Source organism: Solenopsis invicta, chromosome 7, assembly GCF_016802725.1.
Source record: "Solenopsis invicta isolate M01_SB chromosome 7, UNIL_Sinv_3.0, whole genome shotgun sequence".
Classification (NCBI taxonomy): Eukaryota; Metazoa; Arthropoda; class Insecta; order Hymenoptera; family Formicidae; genus Solenopsis; species Solenopsis invicta.
The window spans coordinates 2,270,000-2,292,364 of NC_052670.1; the positions used below are offsets into that span (position 1 = coordinate 2,270,000).

Sequence of the window (22,365 nt, forward strand, 5' to 3'; positions counted from 1 at the left end):
GAGAGAAACGCCGCGAAACAATGCAAATTTGAAATCCAGTGTGCATAAAGGAAGAATAAAGAAACAGGAATGCTAAATTGGAGGAAAATAGCTACGCACAGGAGACAGGTTACATATTACGTTACGCCGCAGATGTCTGTGCGAGAGCACACGTTCTTATCTTGTACTTACGGAAATGCAACGATTAGAAGAATCTTGCACGCGATTGCATCGTTGAACAGTTGTGCTTGCGGCGACTGTATAATTTAGACGTGGAAAAGACCGAGAGAGTGAAAAAAATGGTTGTACTTTATACAAAAAAAAAAAAATTTAGACGTTGCGTTTCCGAGGCAATGTTCATACATGTGATCGCAGTTGAGGGGAAAGCGGACAATTAGCGTTGGCATGGAGATTTCCTATTAAATATTTCCGGTGTTTTATCCCTAATCGCTGTGTGTATATGTATGCATACGAGCATCGATGACAACGTGAAATTATTGTCATTTACATCTCTTTTATTATATTTTTTTTTTGTCACAATTCGTAACAACCATATCTATTAGTCATCTTATTAAAAATTAGTATATTGATTAGGGATTGAGTAACTTCAAAACTCTGCGTTGTCTACTTGCTCCTTAATATAAAGAAACTAAAGGAACGTAGGTAGCGCACTTGCAGTGGAAGGCTATAGCATAATTGTAAGATTAAGAGCGTTACTGAGAAAATATAATTTCAGACGCGTCGTCATTTTCATCCTTTAAACAATGCTATATTATTTATAGATACATAGAATTTACCGCTGATATCATTTGCTAACAACGCTACATTTATTTCATCTTTGCTTTCAAAAATGGCCTGTGCGCGCAATCTCTCTTTCTCTCTCTCTTGCTCTCTCTCTCTTTTTTCTCTCTCACACTTGTAAATTTTATACACAAAGAATTTCTTGAAACATTTCTGCTGTTCGTTTTGGTACTCTTTGTATACATCACATGGTTATAGTATTGATTAGATTACAATTGAAATATAGATGTACAGATACACGCATAAGATAATTAGGTACATTATATCATTGCACATCCATATATATATTTTTTAATAAGTTGTTTAGGATGGAGGTTCAGTGTTTCTCCTTTTATTCGCAGGGAATTATTATTGTTTATTACGCATTATACGTTATTCCAGATGCTACCTTTTTCATTTTTTAAGGGCCGATACCGTCTCGAACGGTGAAACAAATCGAGAAACCGGAACGTAAAGTCTTCGTCTACGCTCTCTACGTTATACAATCCACCTGCCGTTAATCTGCGTTAATTTACCGACTCATGAGCTCAATATGTGTGTACAATAATTATATACTGGCACTATGAATATTATGTAGCTGCGTTACGAAACTAATGAATTTCTTTTTTTTTTTATTCTTGAACGTTAAAATTATACTCACACGCACTCAAAACGCGAGGTTCATGTGAAATGTAACGTTACGCGCATCTTTTTGTCTTAAAAGAAAGGCTTCCTAATAGTGTTTAATCTAAACTAACTTTCCTTCGACGTTGAAATTTTCTTGCACTTCCTCTTCAAGAGCAATATTGATACCAGAAAGCGCGCATTATTCTAACTATTTTTCTGTTGTCTGCTTGAATCTAATGTCAATTAGATCGTGCTAATTATGTTTGAATCCAGATTCTCGGAGTGAAAGTTCGACCGTTTAATTAATTTATTTTTTTTTTATTTTTCTCCACATTTTTCCTAATAGAAAGTTGCATCTGTCTACTCTCCCCCTTCCTCTCTCATAATTTGGAAATTCCTATATTCTAGAAAAACGTACACTAATTTTTGCTCTTTTGGATTACGATCTTATTTATAATACTATCCTTGTCTCACGAAGAATATTGCTCAATATTCTTGATTAAATCATTCATGTAAGGGGAAGGCTGCATTTTTATGATAACATTCCTTTTTCTCGTTGTTGCAATCGTTCTAGAAAGAATCCAGACAACATATTATGATGCCTTAAAGGCAATTAAAAGACGTCATAAATTAAGTCGTCTTTCAAATGTCTTTCAGACGAGCATGTTGTCTGGGAATTTTGAGTTGAAGACTAATAATACATTATCAATAGTACACTGCGGATACATCATACTATTATGTCATCTTGTGTGTAAAAAAAAAAATACTCTGAGAATTAATTGTCAGTCAATCGGTTGCAGGTCGATTTATATTGTTACATAAAGATTTTCATGTCTGCAGCTGCGGTAAGAAAATTTGCATTAACGACTGAGCGATCAATTACGGTATTTTGAATTATGTGCGCATTTTTTTAGATTGATAACTTTGCAATCGTGTTGATTACTATTATTCCGCGATATCTTCCCATTCTATGCGAAGCACGTAAGAAATGTTGGAAACAAGTTCTCGGAGTTCTGTGCTCTTAAATTAAATCGGGGGAAACATTGGTTTATACTTTCATATTGCGATAACTTATATATATATGTATACACTGTTTTAAAGTTTCAACGCAATGTTCCCCCTAATTACCTTGAAACTTTCGCGAAAAAAGGAGAACTTTCTGCAACAGCCACCATTCACGTACAAGTCTAAAAGGAATGTCCCGCATATTATATTAAATTGGTCAAAATGCACGACGGTATGACTGCGGTATGAGTGCGATTACGTATTTTTCTTGCGGCGATTACGTACTTGCGTAGCTTCGAAGGAACACGCGTGCTGTAACTCTATAAAAAGCTCTGGATTACGATATGTAACGTAAGTTATTTATTCGATCATGTTTGTTATACATTACTATCTGCCACGACGAAATAAAGTGGTACACATTCGTTTCAGCGTTCCGCTCATGCGTTGATTAACCCTGATGTCGATCAACCCTTAAATGATATCATCCGCTAATGTAACATTCACAAGCAACGCGTAATTACAACATTAATATTGAATCAATATAACGCGTGTAAATATATATATATTTATATATATTTATTTATTTATTTTAATATTCCTGTTATATATCTTAACAATAGGCTAAGAATCTACCAGCTTTGAGCACACTTAGAACCTTACAGAATTCCTGGCAGAATCCTCGTAACAATACGCTCTAAAACAAAAGACAATTATTTAAAAGCAATTTTGGCAAACTAGATATTTTGGTCTATACAGAATCGCTTAGCATTTTCAACATATAGATGCGAGAGCACTGTGCGACGTAACTTTTTTTTTCTTAGCAATGCGAAGAATTCTATGTCTGAAGCTGTGAAAGTGCAAGTGGATCAAGTCCAGTTTCGAGAAAATTTAAACCAAGAGGCATCTTGCTCTTCATAATCCAAATGGACAATGTACACTGGAAGAATCTTCAACGGTCGTCGTTGCTTCACGTTAGCCGCACTTTCTTTATTAGAATACAGCAACTTTCCTTTATTCGGACTAGTATACAACGTGACTTGTATTTTCAGCGCTTTATTCGCTCTCCGTTTGTTGATAGCAAAATGCAGTCGCGGGACAAAAGCGCAAGCCGCAACTAAGCTTTCCTCGACGATCTCATTTAAGGGCGATCGCGTGCATATTGAGAAGAAGCAATTCTCAAAGTAACACACGCTATACTCTTATCTACGTCACACATCTTCCATCTCACGATATTCCGTTTCTTTATTTCTTTTTTTTTTGTTTTTCCTAAATATTACATATCGGTCTCACAAAAAGCGCGACTAAACTTTATCTTAACAGACTTTTTTTTCACCTGTACAGAACATTTCTTGATGCGATAGGGACAACGATTATGTTATTCTACGGTTTGTTATTTTCTTTACAATCCATTTCTTGTGCCACGTCAGATCAACAGGGTTTAGAACTGTATATAATATATGTATATATATATATTGCCTACAATTTCTACTTACTTTACGGAGATAAATAATGCTTTTTTTTCCAAGGGAGTAATAGATAAATAATTCTTTGTTTCTCAAGGGACCGATCAGTATACGCACATGACACATTTATATATATGTATATTGCGATGGAGATCGTGATGATAATCTCCCGCCTATATTTTCAATTGTTCAATGCATACATGCTAACATCGAAGCTATACTTTTTACAGAAATAGGGAGTACCATCACATTTCACGAAATACGTGAGTTATATATCGTATCGTTATGATGAGCTTTCAAGGCTTAACGCATCGCGCGTGATTGTATTAAAATATACGTAAAATGAAATTAACAAGTCGCGTCATATAATGAATCGTTTATAAAGTGTAATACTTTTAGTGACGATTTTTCATAACATTCTCATGATTGCACGTTTGCCTCTCTCACAATTTTCCTCCTTCCCAAAGTGGGAAATTTGTCCGAGAAGCAAAGCTCTCGCGCAAAATTGCAACAAACATGGTGAGTATCAATCCTCTTTCGTTAAATGTTCAAAATCCAATTTGCATATAATCTTTCCTTTCTTTCTCCGCATTCTCTCTCAGAGTCATTGTAAACACGCCGGAGCCACACACTTACTCTCGTTATGTATATAACTACTTATCCTTTTTCCTAAAATCTATACATGCAACGTTTAACTGTATTTATGCTTTTTGTTTCTGTTTTTTTTCTCCTCCTTTGCTTAGATACACGAACACGCCGTTCTGGATCACACGACGGTAGGATTACGCATATTTTGAGATCACGAGCTGGAAACGTCACGTTCTTGGCGCAGGCCTCCGTGAAGAAGAACCTGCCCAAAATCCGTTTTAGAGATACCGAACTCAAACACCTCGACGCTGTAACTCGAAAAGCTTTGCGCCGTTTCAAATTGCTAGGATATCATGTAGATTCGCATCTTGCGCGCATTCTCTTGAAACTTTCGATACCATGACAAATTACCACACGAATATTTTTATTTGCAAAGAAAAGTGTGTCTACTTAAGTCTATTATATGTAAGAAATGATATCAAGATGCTAAATTATAGTTAATTTTAATGAGATAAAAATATGATATTTGATATTACGTCGTAAAAATTGTGATGTATTGAAATCTGTTGCTGTTGTTGATTGTTTTAACACTTGCGTTTTCATTACAGAGAATTATTCTATTTGTTAAAAAATGACATTTCAATCAAATAATTTTCCGCCAAACAGTAGTACGATTCTGTGAGACATTTGTAAAGGACTAGTTTACGTCGCCGAGGCTCAGAGTAGCAACTAACAATTAATAAGCTTAATCTATCTTTGGTTGGCCACCCTTGTCAGTACTTGCTGTCGAAGTTACGCTTAAAGTAGAACCTTAATCTAGACCTTATCAACTAACGCATGATCGACGGCGAAATTCGTCCGTGTCATACGATTGTCTTAATAGCTAAGGACTAGACTGAACTCTTCTGACCTTTTTCATAGGTTGAGAATGCGTCAACGAAAGATTCAAAACACAACTGAAACTTACGTCTCTAATCGATTAAATACCTTATTTTTAAAATACAAGATGATATTACACGTCAGACTATATATAATTAATGGAGATCTCTCTGTACTCAACGTACACGATAGAAACCTCGCATAATTATGCTACTGCTTTCTTATTATTTGGTAATGCTGCATTCTTCCTGCCACAAGTCGGTAGCGTTGCACACCGACTGAAAAGGACGAAAATAAAACGTTAACGAAGAACGGAAACTTACGTCTAGGATTCTTTTTACAATCGCGTTATTACAACCTCTCCTAGAGGATTTACTACTATGACTCGCATGAGTATTGTTAAGGACTACTCTCGCACTCTCGCAAGTCTTCATCGCACTTATCGCATTCACGCTGAATTAATATTGCACACGCAGTGGACACCACCGTTCTAAAACTATCTCCTTTGTTGTCCGCACACTATATCTAACAGACTCTAACCGCAGACTTTAACCGTGATAATTGATTTATAACTTAGTACCTCTACTAGCGACTAGATAACGGTATGCATAGATCATCTATAAGCTCAAACAATGGGATATGCTCGCGTCTATAAAGTAACGATATCTAACAGATCATTGCTCTCTGATTGCGACGACGACATGATTTAGGACGATATATCTTTGGGCGGTCTTTTCTTTCAATAATTCACAAAAATGTGATACTAGATTTATGAATGTTTCTTAAAGTATCTAAAAGTTTTAGAATGTTTAAACGAGGAACATTTCTGCTTTAATTTGCAAGTGAAAAAATGTACTGTTTCTATGACATAAATCAAAAGAACTTAGACCTAGACACAATTTAAATGAGTTTTATGTAAATTTTTAGATATTTGAACCGTCTGTTTAAAAAGCGCATGGCCGCGAAGAGAATGTTCTCAATGTTACGATCAGGAATGTCGATAAATATCTGAAATGCCATGAACGTACTTTACGAGCGCAAAGCTTTCCGTCGCAACTGCTCTACGACTTAACAAGCTAAACAAAACGGAAAAGCAGTATTGTCCTTCCATATTTCAAATTATTTTCCCTTTAATTTACTTGTCATTAGCCACTATGTTGCGCGGCGCGAGTGCGGACGAGATGTCTTGCGAATCGTTCGCATGCGAGATTATATTGCGGACAATGATCATTAGCAATTGGGTCGAAGATCGGAAAGAAAAGAGGTAACAAGTCCCCAAGCTCCGAGTCCCCAAGTAGATGCGAGAATCTCAAATAAAAAGACAATAATAATTTGTATATTTGCATACGTCAAATGTCAGGTAGATTATTTTTTCAGCTCGTATAGCTCTGGTCTACTTCGATCGTTCAGCAATCGATACGTTCGAGGGTCAAGACGTCGTCTTGTAAATCGATTAATTTTAGTCTCTGCTCTGATCTGCTTCCATCTCCTTCAATCATAACACCTGTCAATTTGACTAATGCCGAACCGCTTTCGCACATGATCATTCGCACTTTATTGCAACTATTTGCGAACTCGTGAAACATCTCGTGGCCGATTCGCGCGAATTTTCCCTCTGTATACAGACTAGTAACACGTACACGATATAGTACCTACGTTCACCGCTTAAACGACTAGTGTGTCAGCCATATGTAGCTCTCTACCGTTCGACTTACGTAACACGTTCCTTTTTTAGCTCTCTCTCCTACCTTCTCCCTTCCCTTGATAATGTACTAATTATTACAATGCGGCGCCGATTGATCGACGTTGACTTATAGCGACCGATTTAGCCATCCGAGGAATCGGAATCGGACTCTGCCGCCGGTGGTTCAGGCGTCTCTTGAACTTCCGGAGTACTCTCGGGAATCTTTTTCGCTATCGTCGCTGTAACGTATGCACTCGGCCCTTCGCCCTGCGTATGTTCGATCCCCACCCTAAACAACGTTTCATAATGCAACAATGTTCAGTAACACACAATACTAGTTTGAGATTAACAACAAAGGGAAACTGAACAAGGACAATAGATGGACTACCTTCTTGTAGAAACACCGAGCAGTGCATATTAATTTTAATAATCGAATAATTTGACAGGCATATTGAGAAAGTTGTGCATTCTTGTTCTCTGTGTGATTTCTAATATTGGAATAATTTCTTTTTGAACTCACCTGTATTCGTGACGTGACAAATTTCGGACGTACTTTTCCGGGGGCGCGTCACTGTCGCTGTTCTGAAGGCTGACGCTTCTCGCGGTCGTGTGGGACACCTGCGTCGCCGGCATCGTGAACTCCACGTAACAGTATTCCGAGAGATTTTCTGGGATCTGGTCGTAGGAAGTGAGAGCCATACGGCAAACCAGCTGATGTGTCGTATACGCGCCTGGAAATAACCGCGAGTAACCGAAATTGGACGGTGGCCAGAATTGAGTGGTGATTTGAACACGTGGTATATATTTAAACCATTCTGCGTGATGTTTCTACCCTCAGAGCCTAAATATTCTTATGTTTAATAAATAGTTGAGATTTGTTTAATCATATTTCTTTCAGCTCACAAAACGAAATAAATTTTTTCAAATTATAAAATAAATATAAGGTTTGACAATTAATTAGTAGAATTAATAGTAACTGAATAAAAAGGAAGTATAGGTATGTACCTTGTCCCTCTTTGGGCAGCCTGGGCATTCTCCATACGATAGCGCGATGTTGATGCTCGTACTTCGCCTGACCGGAAGTTACCTCCATCAGTTGCGGTTCTAACGTGTCGACGGCGCCCAAGAATCTCTCGATACCTTTGATCTTCCCCGTTCGTCTGTGCGCCGATTTTACCGAGCCGTACCTGAAGTGTTTCTCTACCCTGAATAGATAGATCCAGCACTCGGGTATAGGAAAGCGAACCATCACGTCCTCACATGGTATTTGGCCTAGTTTCCTGGATGCAAAACCAGGCACGAGAATGTCCGCTCTCAACTCCACCTAATAACGGAGTAAAAAGGAGTCAAATGATGCGGTAAACGTATCATTATGAAAGTTAGCTGTGCGCAAGAATGAGTTAAAGAATGAAGAGAAATAAAATTTTTCTATAATGCCCAATACAGTATTTTTGTAATAAAACGGAGAGTGACAATACTACCTAATACAATAGATAGTAGAAAAATACGACAAATGCTAAAATCACAACAAGAAGTCTTCGCTTTTATTTAAATACTGAACGGAAAGTTTGCTGAAAATGTGGAAGTAGAAACTTACCTTGTTCCCAGTAACGCACATAACAGCCTTTAGCTGAAGCGGTAGTTCCCTATTTTTAGGCGGTCTTACGCGAAACCGCATCAATTCAATGTAACATGCATCAGGCGGCTTGAACCTTAAGAGATAGATGTTAGTAGAATATTAATTCTAAATTAAGTTAATTAAAAAACGTGCCAGATTGTATCAATTTTCTAAGATAAGGATATGTTTCATTCAGCATGAAGAAATTTAATCCTATTACTGGCATGCTTATTTGCAATAGCGATTTAGAGATTGTTAGAATTATTAGTGTTTATTCGAGGCAAATCACATTTATCGGTTTTATCATCGTTAACCATAATGAGATACGTACTTTATTATTCGTGACTTTTCATATTCATCTTGCTGGACGCAGGAATGGAACTCGACGTTCTCCAGGCGAATCCATTCCTCCGTTACAACGGGAATGATATCGTGCCTGCCAACGACCTCTTTACCCTGCCGCCACATATCATTTATTCCTAATTCTATGTCGGGCATACCTAAACAATAAATTGAGCTCGTTTCATGTAAAAACGTAAATAGTAAAAACGCAATTTTTTATTATGATAGATTTTGTTACATAACATAATTATTGAGATATTTACCAGAAAGGAAACCCAGGAAGAAAAGACGAACACGTGCAATCTGCTTGTCCACGTGACCCTCAGCACTCTGCTCAACGTATAACTCATCTACCACTGTTACCTGGACCTCCTCCATTTTGTAATTTAGAGCCCGGTCGCGATGCGCCGGTAATCTAAAGAGAGCTTCCTCGATAGCGCAGGAAAATTGTTTCATGTCTTCGTAACATTGAGAACCAAGTTTGAATAACTGAGAAATCTGCAAACAACATGGAACATTTAATGGAAATTGATATAAATTGTGGCTCAATACATACAGATAATATTTTAGGCTTATTATTATTATATACATTATACAGTCATCTTCAGAGAGATTAATCTTTACGAGCATTACACTAATGCACACTAATATATTAATAATTTGATATCTATTAAATGTAACTTGTATCAAGAAACTAAAATAATTTACCTGAGGTGCATGTTCGACAGGAAGACCCAATTTCTTCAAATCACTCCCAAACTCTTTGACGCCTTGATAATCACCCTGAATAGCATATGCTGCGAATTGACTGAGTTTGTTAGTCAGTCTTTCCGCTTTCGTGACTTGACCAGGTCGCACGCCAGGTCTCTCTTTATAGAAGATATATTGCAGCTTCACCGTAAAGATTTTTCCGTACTGATCGAATTGTTGGGCGCCAATGTCTGACACCGAGTAACAAGCGAGCAGAGGTAATTCTTGAAACGGATCTTTGTCATCTTTATTGTTGAACAGTTGAAGGATTGGATTGTCACCCTGATAGACCAGCTTGACGAAGATTTTTTTCCAGAAACGTTGCCCCGTGATTTTCTTTTTATTCGGCTGTCGTAACTGCATTTCCCAACCGTCACCGGTGTAAGTTATCCGCGGGAAATCCTCGAGCGGTTGGCTAACATCCTCGTCGAACAAAGGAGTAGGTGGAGTTTCCTGAAAAAAGAAAAAGAAATATATATGTAGGATTTATTTGATACCTTTATCTTAAAAATAATTCTTTTTATTTATAATTTTGTAATTAAAAAACAAAAAACTGAGTAAGAAAAAAATACCTGAGAATCTGTTCTAGCCATTTCGGCCGTTTGTGCAGTTTCGGATACCACAGCATCCTGCGCAATTCCGGATTTATCGAAGGGATTGAAACGCGGCGAGGAATCTGTATACGCGGCGACTTGCGGACTTTTCGGCGGCGGCGCTAACGTAGGTACAGGTCCACCTTCTGCTGTTATTATCTGGTCTCCTTCTTTCGGTCTGAAATAAATAAAAGATTAATGTTAAACATGCATTAATGTTAGATAAATGCTCTAAAAAAGATCTGTAATATTTTGATGATGCTGTGGTACTGAATATACAACAAACAACATCAGAAGTAAATCAATCTCATCTTTTTATCTCGAATTTAAAAGGTAATAATTTTTTCTTTAACTCACTTAATAAATACACTGAAATCGGGCCCTTCATCCGATTCCGCAGACTCGGATCTTTTCACTTTCGTTTCCGGCGGTGGTGCTGTCATACTCAAGAAAGAATCAAAACCGTCGGGTTCTCCGAAACCGCTCATTGTCATTTCCGAGCCTGCTACCGACGAATCTCCCCAAACTATAGGAAAAATTATTATCGCTATAAGTAGTTACAAATAGTAAGTACAAAGTAAAGTTACAAATCACGTTCATCCACTTACCATCGCTAGAGGTGTCCATAGCGGTTGGTCCGCCAAAGGCATCCAGGAAGGGATCACCGCCATTAGTTTCCACTTCCGCGGCCCTATCGAATTTAGATGCAAAAGCATCGAATGAGTCGCCGGTATTCTCGATCACCTTCGTCGTAGCGGCGAAGTTATCCAACTGTTCTTCGGGTCGGTAAGCCTCGTTCCCGGGAAACTCCATTCCAGGGGTCGGACTGGTGGAGATCAGACCACTGCTAATCTCCTTGGTCGGTTCTCCGAAATCACCCAGTAGATCCGAGGCGAAAGCGGGCTGCGCGATTTCCGACGGAGCAAACAAGGGTTGAGCTGCAGCTGCGAAGGGCATTGCTGTGGTTGTGTTGGCCATAGAGAAAAAGTTTGTGTCAGCACCGGTGGAAACCTGTTCTGCTCCTGTAAAAATGACCTCTTTGATTTTTTTTTATTTTTTTTTCATTTAAAAGAAAGAGAAGAAATTTTTTTACCAACCTTGAAAGAGTTGAGCAGCTGCTGTTGACACAGGTTGAGCCGCAGGAGCATGTTCCGCAAGGTCCAGGACAGCGCCGGGTTGTCCGACATCCGTTTCTATGACCGAGAAAGGAGTCGGGGAAGTCATTGAAGGCCGTTTCTCGCTACTAATGACATTTTCTGGATATTCCATTCCATAGGCAGAAGGGACCACCGCCTCTTCGCTCATGCTCGCGAAGGGGTTATCCTTCGCGGCAGTTGTCATTGGGGCTCCCGTGAGACTGGTAGTACCCGTAGTGATCATGGAAGTAGAGAAGATACTGCTCGAGGTGATGTTTGTGTCAGGTGCATCAAGCTCAAAGAGGTCCATAATGTCTTGATTTTTCGGCGGCTCAACGACCTTATCGTCCGGAATCAAATCCGGCACATTGCTATCGACGTCTAGAAGATCGGCGAAGCTGTGCTCTGGGGTGGGTGATGGAGAATGCATCAGCGTGGGGCTAGGTGTTCTGGTTGCTTGCAACCGATCTAGAAGGTGGTTCGAAGTAGCGTCCATTGCCCCCGTGACCGATAATATCAAGTCCTTCGTGTTCTTGGCAGGTGGCTGTACCGGTGGATGCGGTATCGGTGGTGGTGGTGGTTGCGGTCTTGGCGGGGGTGGCCTTGACGGCAGTGGCTTTCCATTTCTCGACGGAGGTGTCGCCGCCGGAGATGGCTGCGGCGGACTAACGACCGCCGCCGGTTGTTTCTCGGCTGCCGTCGTCGTCGTCATCGTACCAAATAGATCCACGCCCGCGTTATCGGACGTAACAAAGATATCAGATGGTTGGCTAGTGAAAACGTTGGTTGCTGGCGTATTAATGTCAGTGGCCGCTTCGAATCCGGTATTCGGAGCAGTACTTTCAATGCCGAAAGAGGCAAACGGATTGGTAGAATCAACGGACATCGGCGGTTCGTACGTCTGATCGCTGCTGAAATTTAGGAAAGGGTTCTCGCCCGCTCCAGAACTTGCTGTGTCGGTGAAATCTTGAAGGAAAGGATTGGAAGCCTGCGGGGGCAAGCCACCTCCCGCTTCCGCCGCGTAATCGTCCATTAGGAATGGATTTCCGCCCTTGGAATCCATGATTGAATTGACTTAAAAACTCCGTTTAAGAATTAACTATAACAGTTGTTGAAACTTGAGCGAAATCTTTTGAACTGCACTTTCATCAAAATAGAATAGACTAATTTTGTTTCTATTCTGCACGTTAGGCAGATATTTCTTGGTACAATCTTAAGTCATTAATCAACCCAAGTCATTTTTGGAAATCTCCCCTCAGATTGTAGTATATAGAGATTATTGATGTACAACAAGTAGAGCTTAAGGATTTAAATAGCTCGTGTAGCTTCAAAAGAGGTAGTCAATATGCACATCTATGTTGAACAGTTCAACAACCAGATAGTCAAAAGATTACTCTAAAGATTCAGAAGAAATGGAGCTGTGTAACGGTTGATAATATTACTTCATCAGTTCCGATTCGAGCAGTTTCAGTTCGGTCCGTCCAGGCTCGATAGTAGCAAAGCTAGTATCGAAGGGATCCACGTCGTCGTCCAAATTAAAATCTTTATTTTGAAGCGGCGTCAACACTTTGTCACCAGGATCCTGTCCATCCAAAGACAGGAAGTCCTTGGACTCTTTTATTTCGTCTGCTCTAGGATCGAAATCGTCAATTTCCGGGACTGTTGACGCAACCGTAGATACCACGGCGGGTAGATTGATGGGACGCGGTGGTGGTGGTTGAGAAATTTGCTGTAACTCACTCTCCAATATCTTCAGCTCTGCTTTGCCGGGAAGGATGTTCGTCGCGATAGAAGTATCGAACGGGTCCAAATAAGAGATCTCCTCTTCCTCCGCGATAGGTTTGCTCTCAACCCTAGGCGTCAGAGGTTTCGCGTCGACCTCGACTTCCGCATCCAGCAAGCTCTCCTGTCTCTGAGGTGCTTGTTTTGCGATAACTTCTTCTTCAACCTTTTGTATCAGCGATGATTGTAACTGCGCAAGCTTTAGATTGCCCGGTGTAACCGAGGTAGCACTGAAATCGCTTTGTCTTCTAATTGGTTCTGTGGTAGACCTCGGGTCGAAGTCGTGATCGCTCAAACTGTGAGATAGCTTAGGCTCTTGTCTCAACAATTCCGACTCGATAAGTTTGAGCTCGGTCTTGCCAGGTGCGACGTTACTAACAAAACTGGTGTCGAACGGATCGACATCTACTTCCTCGTCTTCTATCGGTAACGACTCTTCTATAGACTTCTGGGAGTAGTACGGTGTCAGCGGTTTAGAAGGTAAGGTCTTCTCCTCTTCGCTAGTCGCGAGAAGATCAGGTCTCTTCGACGGCGTCGGTAGTTCAAACGCGACAGCCTTGATGGGAGCTAGTTCAAGGACTTCTGGCCTGGAAGTCTTTCTTTCGAGATTCGTCGGTGTTACTTCGACCTTCTCGTCCTCTTCAAAGTTAACCTCGAACGCAGGCTTAACTGGAACGGATTTAACAGGTGCGGATGGTCTAGGTGGTGGCGGTTTTATGGGCGGCTGTTTCACTGATTCCTCATCTTTCCTCGGATCAAAATCGTCGTCATCCTCGATGCAACTGCTAGGTTGCTCACCGAGCAATTCCTTTTCTAAGAACTTGAGTTCTGTTTTACCGGGTGGAAGCTCTTTTACCGCGGACGTATCAAAGGGATCTACGTAGATAATTTCTTCGACAGGTGCGATCGGTTCGTCTGCCAATTGGCTAAGATCGGTGGTCGAGCCGCCTAGCAGATCTTTCTTGGGTAACAGCGAACTGCCATTTTTCTGTTTATTATCTAATTTCAGTAGACCAGTTTCGTAATCTCTGTTCAAGCCAGCGGGATCGGTCAGTGATATGGATACTTCCGAGACAGGTAATTCTTCGAGCTCTTTCTCGATGAATTTCAGTTCTGTTTTACCTGGTAATATATTTTCCGCGAATGCAGTGTCAAACGGATCGGCCTCGTCAACGAAGGTAGCTGCCTCAAAGCTGGCCTCGATTATCTCTGTCTGAAAATCGGTCGTTTCAGGTTCTTTCTCGGCGAATGGATCATCGGCTTCCTCGAGACAAACCGGTTCATCTGGCGCGCCGTTTAAATCAAATTCAGCGTCATCTAAGTCGGGAATCTCTTCCAAAACCGTTTTCTCCTTCAGAACTTCGAATTCGGAAATATCTAGCGGACCATTTAACGTTTTTTCAGTGTTCGTCGAGTCTGCGCCCTCCTGAGTGGCTGTAAAAGTAACGGGAGTGACTGGTCTTGGTAACACAGGCGGTAATTTCGTCAAATCGACTGGGATATCGGGCAGATCGCTGTCGTCATCCAACAAAGTCTTCTGTACTTCTACCGGTTCCGCTGCAACGGCTTCTACCGACGGCTGTTCCGCCTCATCAAAGTCGTCCAACAATAGATCTTGCTGAATTCGAGGTCGCCTTCCCTTGGTGATTTTGCAAGTGCTTACATAATCGATCCTTCCCGATAACACCTCAACAGCATTGCCTAAGCTGACTAGTTTGTTACCCTTTTTATCAACCGTACGGAGAACCTTGTCGGCGCTGGTGGTGTCAAAAGGATCCTCTCCGGTCTCCTCCTCGGTTGGGCTGTCCGGTATGTAAGCTAATTGAACGTCGATATTCTGAAGAACGTCGACGTAAGTGGTGTCGAAGATATCCTCTTCGGCGGAGTCCTCCTGCTCATCCTCGTCTTCCGGTATTTCTACGAAACCGTCCTCGTTGACCAACGGTCTCTCTCCCTTCCTTTCTTGACCGTCGATATCCGACGGTGCGGCTTCGATTGGATTACCCTCTTTATCGAAGCCCACCCACCTCTTTGAAGATGATTTGTTGGAATCCTCCTGGTTCGCCTCCTCCGGCTTCTTCTCTTCCAACGGCGCCTTTCGCTGGAAGAACGAGGTAGACTTTATCCGATCGAGGTCATCCTGAGTCTTCCTCAAGACCGAATCGACGCCAGCAGTCAAAGCCTGGAACTTTTTCCACTCGTCGGATCCGGTACCTTTAGTCGCTTCGCCAGCCTCCTCGGCTTTCTGTTGGGCCTCTGCCCGCTCGCGCCGATAACGCTCGAGCTCTTCCGGATTGAAATCCTCCTCCTCCGCCCCTTTCTTGCCCTTCTTCGGCTTTTTCTTCTTCTTCAGGCCTTTGGCTAACTTGTGCATCCTCTAAGACCTACTGTGGTGCGTGAGAGGCTCCTGCGAATAAAAAAGTAGATTATTGCGCGAATATATCGTGGAATCTACTGTAATCTATAAAGAATCTATTTCTCCGGTGATAGATACGAGTTAAAAATGATAAAATTTATAAGAAAATTATTTTTAATTTTTTGAACCTAAACTAATTATGTTTTTACAATTATACTGTGCAATCTCTGTAAATAAACAAACGCTGTAAAAATAAAATATATTCTATATATTTTAAGATAAATAATTAATTACGTTATGTTATACATAAATAAGACGCTACGAGAACGGCTTAAAAATTATTGGAGCTATTGGACAGAAATCTGCGTCTTGAAATAAAGAATGGCGATGCGGGATCATTGCCAAGAGAGGCCGATCGATCGCAGTGCAGTAACCGAATGTATTTTCCCCTCGTTCCTCAAACGTTCGATGAGGGAAAACGGCGTTGAAATAAAAGCAAAATGTCTCTTGCAGCATTTCTCTATGAGGTGTGCTCTACGGACGACATCTAACTTCCTTACAAATAACCTGCCAAACCCGTCAAAGTCGTCGAAGATAGTTAAGGCTTTATATAGAAAGCCGATAGATTAGATTCGCCGAGAGAAACGTTGCCTGTTACATTTTCGTCGGAATTCCAATGAGATATTTCCGTCGTATTTCCGCTGAACGATTCATGGTAGATTTCGTAACGATATAATGTATAATTCCATAACATTATTAATTCACGCACTACGCGAATGCCACAGTAACAATTCACATCTCAAAATAACAATTTAGACGTGCTACTAACCACCTTGCGTCTCGTTGCTTTATTACTCTGTGTTAAGCTAGACATCAAGAATGCATCGTGATAGATTGCAAGTTACTTACGCTGATGCTTTTACCTGTGACTAATAAGCTTGTGATCGTACAACACACGTGCGTGTTTGCATTTTAATCGAATGCACACCGAACTTGTCAGAGAGAGAGAGAGAGACAGTGTCGATAAAATTTAATTAATATACCGGCGTGCAGCAGCGGATTATCAATAAGACGATCAACGTAGTATAGTATTTTCTATTTTCGCATCGTTCTCTCGAGTGGCGAGGCTCGAGGAAAGAGCGTAAACTAAAGTGCGTCTCTTGGAAGAGTCACGCATGCTAAAGGGAATGGAGGATACAAAGCGGGGAGCCTCCTCTCGATCGTAAACTCTCAAATGTGACATTTTTGTCTTTTGTACGTGACCCACGTGCTACGCACTCCCCGGTAAGAACACCCTTTTACACACACGCAAATCCCTCGGTGTAGTCAGGTTTTCGTCACGGGTCGTCAAGCAGCTCCGGCTATGAACTAGCTCTGGGTTGCATTATATGTGATGCACACGTACATCTCTTTATATTATACAAGTGTAAAGAGTTCATGTGTGTGTGTGTGTGTGTGTGTGTCACGAAATTATAATCGATACACGAAAGAAGAAGCGAGCGAGCCGCGTTGATCTTGACAACGAAAGAGAATATCTTCTGTGTTGCCGAAAAATATTCTGTGCAGAGTATTGCAAAGTGTACCGCGTACGCACTTGCTGTTAATACTAATTATTAGAATGCAGTCCAACAAACTGTATGATAAAAATAGGCGAATGAATTTTTGACGTTTCTTGCACTCGCAAATAAAAAAAAAATGAATATGACACATTTATTTCTACTTACACCAATTCAGATTAATCTTTATCTCGGCTTAATTAATTCTTTTTCTAGTTCTAAAATTTAGAAAAAGATAAAGAGTGAGTTACGATTGATATTTTTAACATTTTGATAGCACTAATAACTGATTTAGCTTCTTGTCCTTTAAGCGTATCATATAAATTTTTAATTTACGAGTTTAAAGAAAATGGTTATTAGAATATTTTAAATTGCCGCCTGCGCGTAATAAAGGTGCGAATATAATGGAACGTTGCACAAAATAATCTAACAGTATAAAGAAATGTAAATGTCCGACATGGAAGGTCATGAAGAATTTTTTAAACGACAGGTAGAGCGCTTAGGTCAAACCGATTCCTGTTAGGCGTTCTAGATTAAAACAATCGACTGTGGCTTATGTCAGCGCCTTCTTCGCTTCTTCTGCATAGCCGAATGAAAAGGAATTGTGCATATCATAAATATTTAATACATTCGACTACATCACTTCGTTAATTAAAGATCCGAAAGGTTTATCCGCTTTTATCTTCGCCTGACAGACAGCATTTCTCTAATACCGTCCAATGAATCGATATTATTGACCATGAGATACAAGACACGATAAGATACTTCGGAAATAGGGATAATACATGATATCTTCAAAACCAGAGATATTATTAGGAACCCAATTATAGAACGTAATTAATGTACATTAATAAAAGAAGCTTAATTAATATAATCAATTGATAATTCTAATTAATATATTTCCATATTACATATTAATATTATTAGCATAGGAGTCATATTAGTTGTTATTAACTACACTGTTTTTGTTATATTATTACATGAAATATTAACACGAATATGTTTATCGATAGCTCTTCAATCATTACAAAATATACATATGAGCATTTTAATGATTAATACAATGGAGTTTTTAAAGTTTAATAAATAATTATAATAAATTATAAGCTCATGTAATCTTATAATTAATAATTAAATTAGATTTTCCGAAGATTGAGCTTTGCTTGCAAAGAGTTATTTCACGAAGCGAGGTCACGGGTAGAAAAATAAATAAAAAACGGCACGTCTGCAGTTTTATATATAGAAACGTTCAGCTACGCGTATATACCAAAGTGTGCGAAATCAGTATAAAAATTAGTCGCGATAACATCGTTTACATAAATTTTTTTTTTAATTCAAGTACAAACAATACATTTTTCTGGACGTCAGATATCAGCTTAGCAAAAATTTTTCTCAGAATATTTTATACAAAAATTTTTGTATAAATTTTAGAATTTTTCAAAATTTTCCTAAAAATTTATAATTTTCTCATAGTTTTTATACAAATTGGAACACTTTTTAAAATTTTTATAAATATCTATAATTTCTATAATTTTTATAAATATCTAAAATTTGAAAAAAATTTAAGGTTTTTTTCAGAAGTTATTGAATAAATCTTAAAATATTTCAGAATTCACATTATACAAAATTTTAAGAAAAGATGTAGATTTTCTCAGTATTTCTAAAAAATGTTCCAATTCGTATAAAAATTCTAGAAAAAAATTTTTATTAAGACAGTGCAAGTAAATTAACTATATTTTAATTAATATCGAATACAATCAGTGATATTTTAGATTACTATGAAATAAAATATAAATATTATTTAAGAAAAAATTTAAACAAGTGTAAGATAGGAAAGAGCAATCTGGAGCGTCATCGAACGATATTCATTCGGCTTTGTCTTATTTATTACTTAATTAGGTCATGCCGTCAACGAAAAGATTCAAATTCAATAACCAATTGCATCTGTCATATAGTCATTGCTACTATAGGCAACGTGTATTAACTGAAAGGATATCCCTCGAGGGCATTGCTAACAATTGTATGCGCCTGTCACACATTTTACCGGAAATCTGTCTCGAAGTTTCTGAATAAGAGAAACCTGGTCACATTATCCTGATTATATTTCGTTTCTTGATTGTACGTTTCGGCACTTCGGCAGTTATATGAAGTATTTCAAAAACGGGCAACGGGCATGAACGTGTCTAAAAATTCAAATGTTTTGGCTGTATAATACGAGCTAAAAGCTTATCAAGATTCGTTTAAAAACTAAAGACTTATATTTTGCTGCAGTACCTTAATATTTTTTGAATCCTTTAAATATTTCATTCAAAATTATTTAATCGAATATTTCACCTATATCTACATTCTTCAAATTTTTAATTAATTTCCATTATTTTCTTCATCTATTTTAACTACTTGAATCAATACAAACACGTTTTCAATAAAGTCACAGATAAATTTGTTCCAAATTAAAATTATAACTATAACTTTTAATGTAGTGAATTGGATTTTTTATAAATTTCCATAGAGAGTAATCTTTAAAATTTGTGTGAAATTCCTAATTCAAAAAGAAGTAGAAAATAAACCTTAACTCCATTTACAAGCTGTAAAACAAATACATACAGTTATTCTATCCTTTTATCTGCAAATTTTTTCCGAACAAGCTGAAGTAAATTTTTGTTTCGTTGTAGAATATCGGGGTAACCACAAATTGCAATGTAGAAACACCGAGAAAGATTTTCATGAGAGAAAAGTGACAAATTTTTGTTTCCAAAGTATGAGGTAATATGTAACGCGCGACGATAAAAAATCAATACTCTATAAACGACAGCGTTAGAAGCTGCTGAACGTGTTTTTCTCAACGGGCAGTCGATCACCGGCACAAAATGGAAAACGAAAATTACCGAAGACGACCTTTCCTGCGCAGTGATCGATCAGAGGTCTCCTAAGTCTCATTGCCGTTCACCGTGTGCTAGGCATTGTCACAGTAGTCGCTACCCGCGTCAGTCGCGTTCATCCAGACGCACAGGGAATAAAACGCGGCGCTCCGTGCCGCATCTAATTTTATCTACACCGAAGAAGGAGAATTTCGAAGGGAGCGCTGTGCCGATAATTCGTACTTCGCGTGCAGATTTTAGTAAGTCCACGAAAATAAACGGATTTTCGTAGAGGTGTCCCGCCGCTCGGCACCTGTGACATTTCGATTCCTCAAAATTGCCCCGGAAGGCACAAAACAAGATTTTTCGATAACTCAAAATGCCCAAGTCGTTACTTCGAGTATGTTTAACTCTTTGTGGTCACACCTCTTGATATTTCCGTAATAATCACACCAGGCTCAAAATGATCTCAGCGCATTTCACCGCTTGCCGTATTTACAGTTTTCGTTCTTCGAAATAAAAAAAGATGACTGAACACACTTTAAATATTGTAGAACATAGAAATACAGTGGTTTCGTAAAGATTTTAACATATTTTGTAACATATTTTTTAAAAATCGTGACAGTAAACATTTTTGAAAAATGAGTTTTACTCAAAAAATTATAAATCTTTTAATTTTTTTAATAAAAAAAATTAATTTGAGAAAATTAGAGTTTTCAACATTTTTTGAGACTCTATATCCAATTAAGCATGCCCGAGAGAAACTGGAAAGTAAAATTCGTAATTTTATCCTGTCAAATATCCCGACGAAGTGACTAGAATGGAGGAATATAATTCTGCTCAGTTATTTCATAAATCAAACTTAAAAATCGATTGCAGGTCGGTCTTTGAAGCTGACACTATCGATGGGAGCCAAAGAAAGATTAAAGGGAGCACCGTAGATACGTGAAATCAAGTGTGCGCCTAAATGCGTAAGTGCTCTCTGATGATTAACGACGCTCCTCTAGCCGTCACGAAACGTGAAATTGGAAATACAACGTTGAATTGCCTCGTCTCTTCTTATCTTTCCTATTTTCTACCTGGAGCATCCTATCGCTATGCGAGCTGCGGCACACTATATATAGGAAGCGCGAGCTTCCATCGACTCACGGCGACATTGCGTTAATTAAACGTGCAACTAGTAATCATGGATACCACCGATGGAATTCAGCAACTGCGTACCAAGATTACGTAAATTACGTAATTTTGCGGGATTACAGCGTACGCGCCTCGTCCCGATCGCGGAGTGCGTGGACGGAGCGCGCTACTTTCTTACGTTTCAAGCAAAGCGATTCGCATAATTACGTATTACGGACGACGCGAAGACTGAGAGGACGTGAGATCAATGAACAGAGACGCGGGCGCCTGTTGCGGACGCGGGGAATTTCGCGAATCTAAAAGGGTAAAAATAAAATGATATGTGGCCTTCAAACGGGGCGCTGCGCGATTAGAATTACGGTGGGATGCCGGAGCGGCGATCAATCCGGAGCGAATACGCGAGAGCGCCCGCCGTCCACCGGGGGTGGGCACCCTCGTCCGCCTTTCGGCGACGGCGGCGGTGGCGGCTCCGCTAAACCGGGGGTAGTTGAGCGATACTTACGATTTCAGCCTCATCAGCCACGTTGATACGGCGCACATTTTTTTCGCGTCATCCCGCTCGACTCGGTGGGTCCGCTTGGGTCGCGGCTCGTAATGGCTCGGTACTCACAGCCGGCGTATTCGGTTGAGAGAGAGAAGTACGACGACGATGACGACGACGACGACGACGACGACGGCAGCGGTGGCGGCGGCGGCGGCGGCGGCGGCTGCGGCAGCGACGTCGACGGCGGCGGCGGCGGCAGCGGCGGCGGCGGCCGCGCCGGATGCGGAAGATTGAACAGACAGGAAGTCGGAGGTGACGAGTTACGCGATTAAGTTATTTGATTACTGTTTGTTGAGAACGAGCGGCGGCTGCACGACGGCGACGGCAGGCGTCGAGAGAGACGCGAAGGCCCTGCCGAAAGCGAAGGCGACTCACCTCTACTCTCCTGCGGGCCGAGCTATTTTCAGCATCGATCCGTTTCCATCGGAGAAGAAACATGCGCGCGGCCACACCACCCACCGCCCCCGGCGACGGCAGCGACGACGGCGGCCCGAAGGATAGTCCGCATTCTGCTGCCGGTGCGGGAGGAATTGCGCCGACAGCATGATGAAGGCGACAACCCCTTTCGGGAGGGTGAGGGGTGACAATCGGCGGATGCCGCGGTACCTAGGACCCCCGTAGAGTGCTACCGAGAATCGTACCGGAGAATCATCTATGAATTATTCTCTCCAAAGGGTTAACTAAATCG

The 22,365-nt window shown here is 40.1% G+C and overlaps 1 protein-coding gene across 1 annotated transcript; it reads right to left on the minus strand.

Moving 5' to 3' along the window:
- Positions 1-784: 784 nt before the first annotated feature.
- On the minus strand, positions 785-21,833 carry LOC105199952 (protein stoned-B). Its single transcript, XM_026130529.2, has 13 exons — positions 21,636-21,833; positions 12,885-15,633; positions 11,406-12,518; positions 10,917-11,345; positions 10,666-10,834; positions 10,288-10,486; positions 9,674-10,168; positions 9,229-9,463; positions 8,955-9,123; positions 8,603-8,717; positions 8,011-8,329; positions 7,526-7,736; positions 785-7,294 (listed from the first exon to the last, which is right to left on the minus strand). The coding sequence occupies exons 2-13, from the start codon at positions 15,598-15,600 to the stop codon at positions 7,147-7,149; spliced, it is 6,318 nt and encodes a 2,105-aa protein (XP_025986314.2). The 5' UTR covers positions 15,601-15,633; positions 21,636-21,833; the 3' UTR covers positions 785-7,146.
- Between the last annotated feature and the right edge of the window lie 532 nt (positions 21,834-22,365).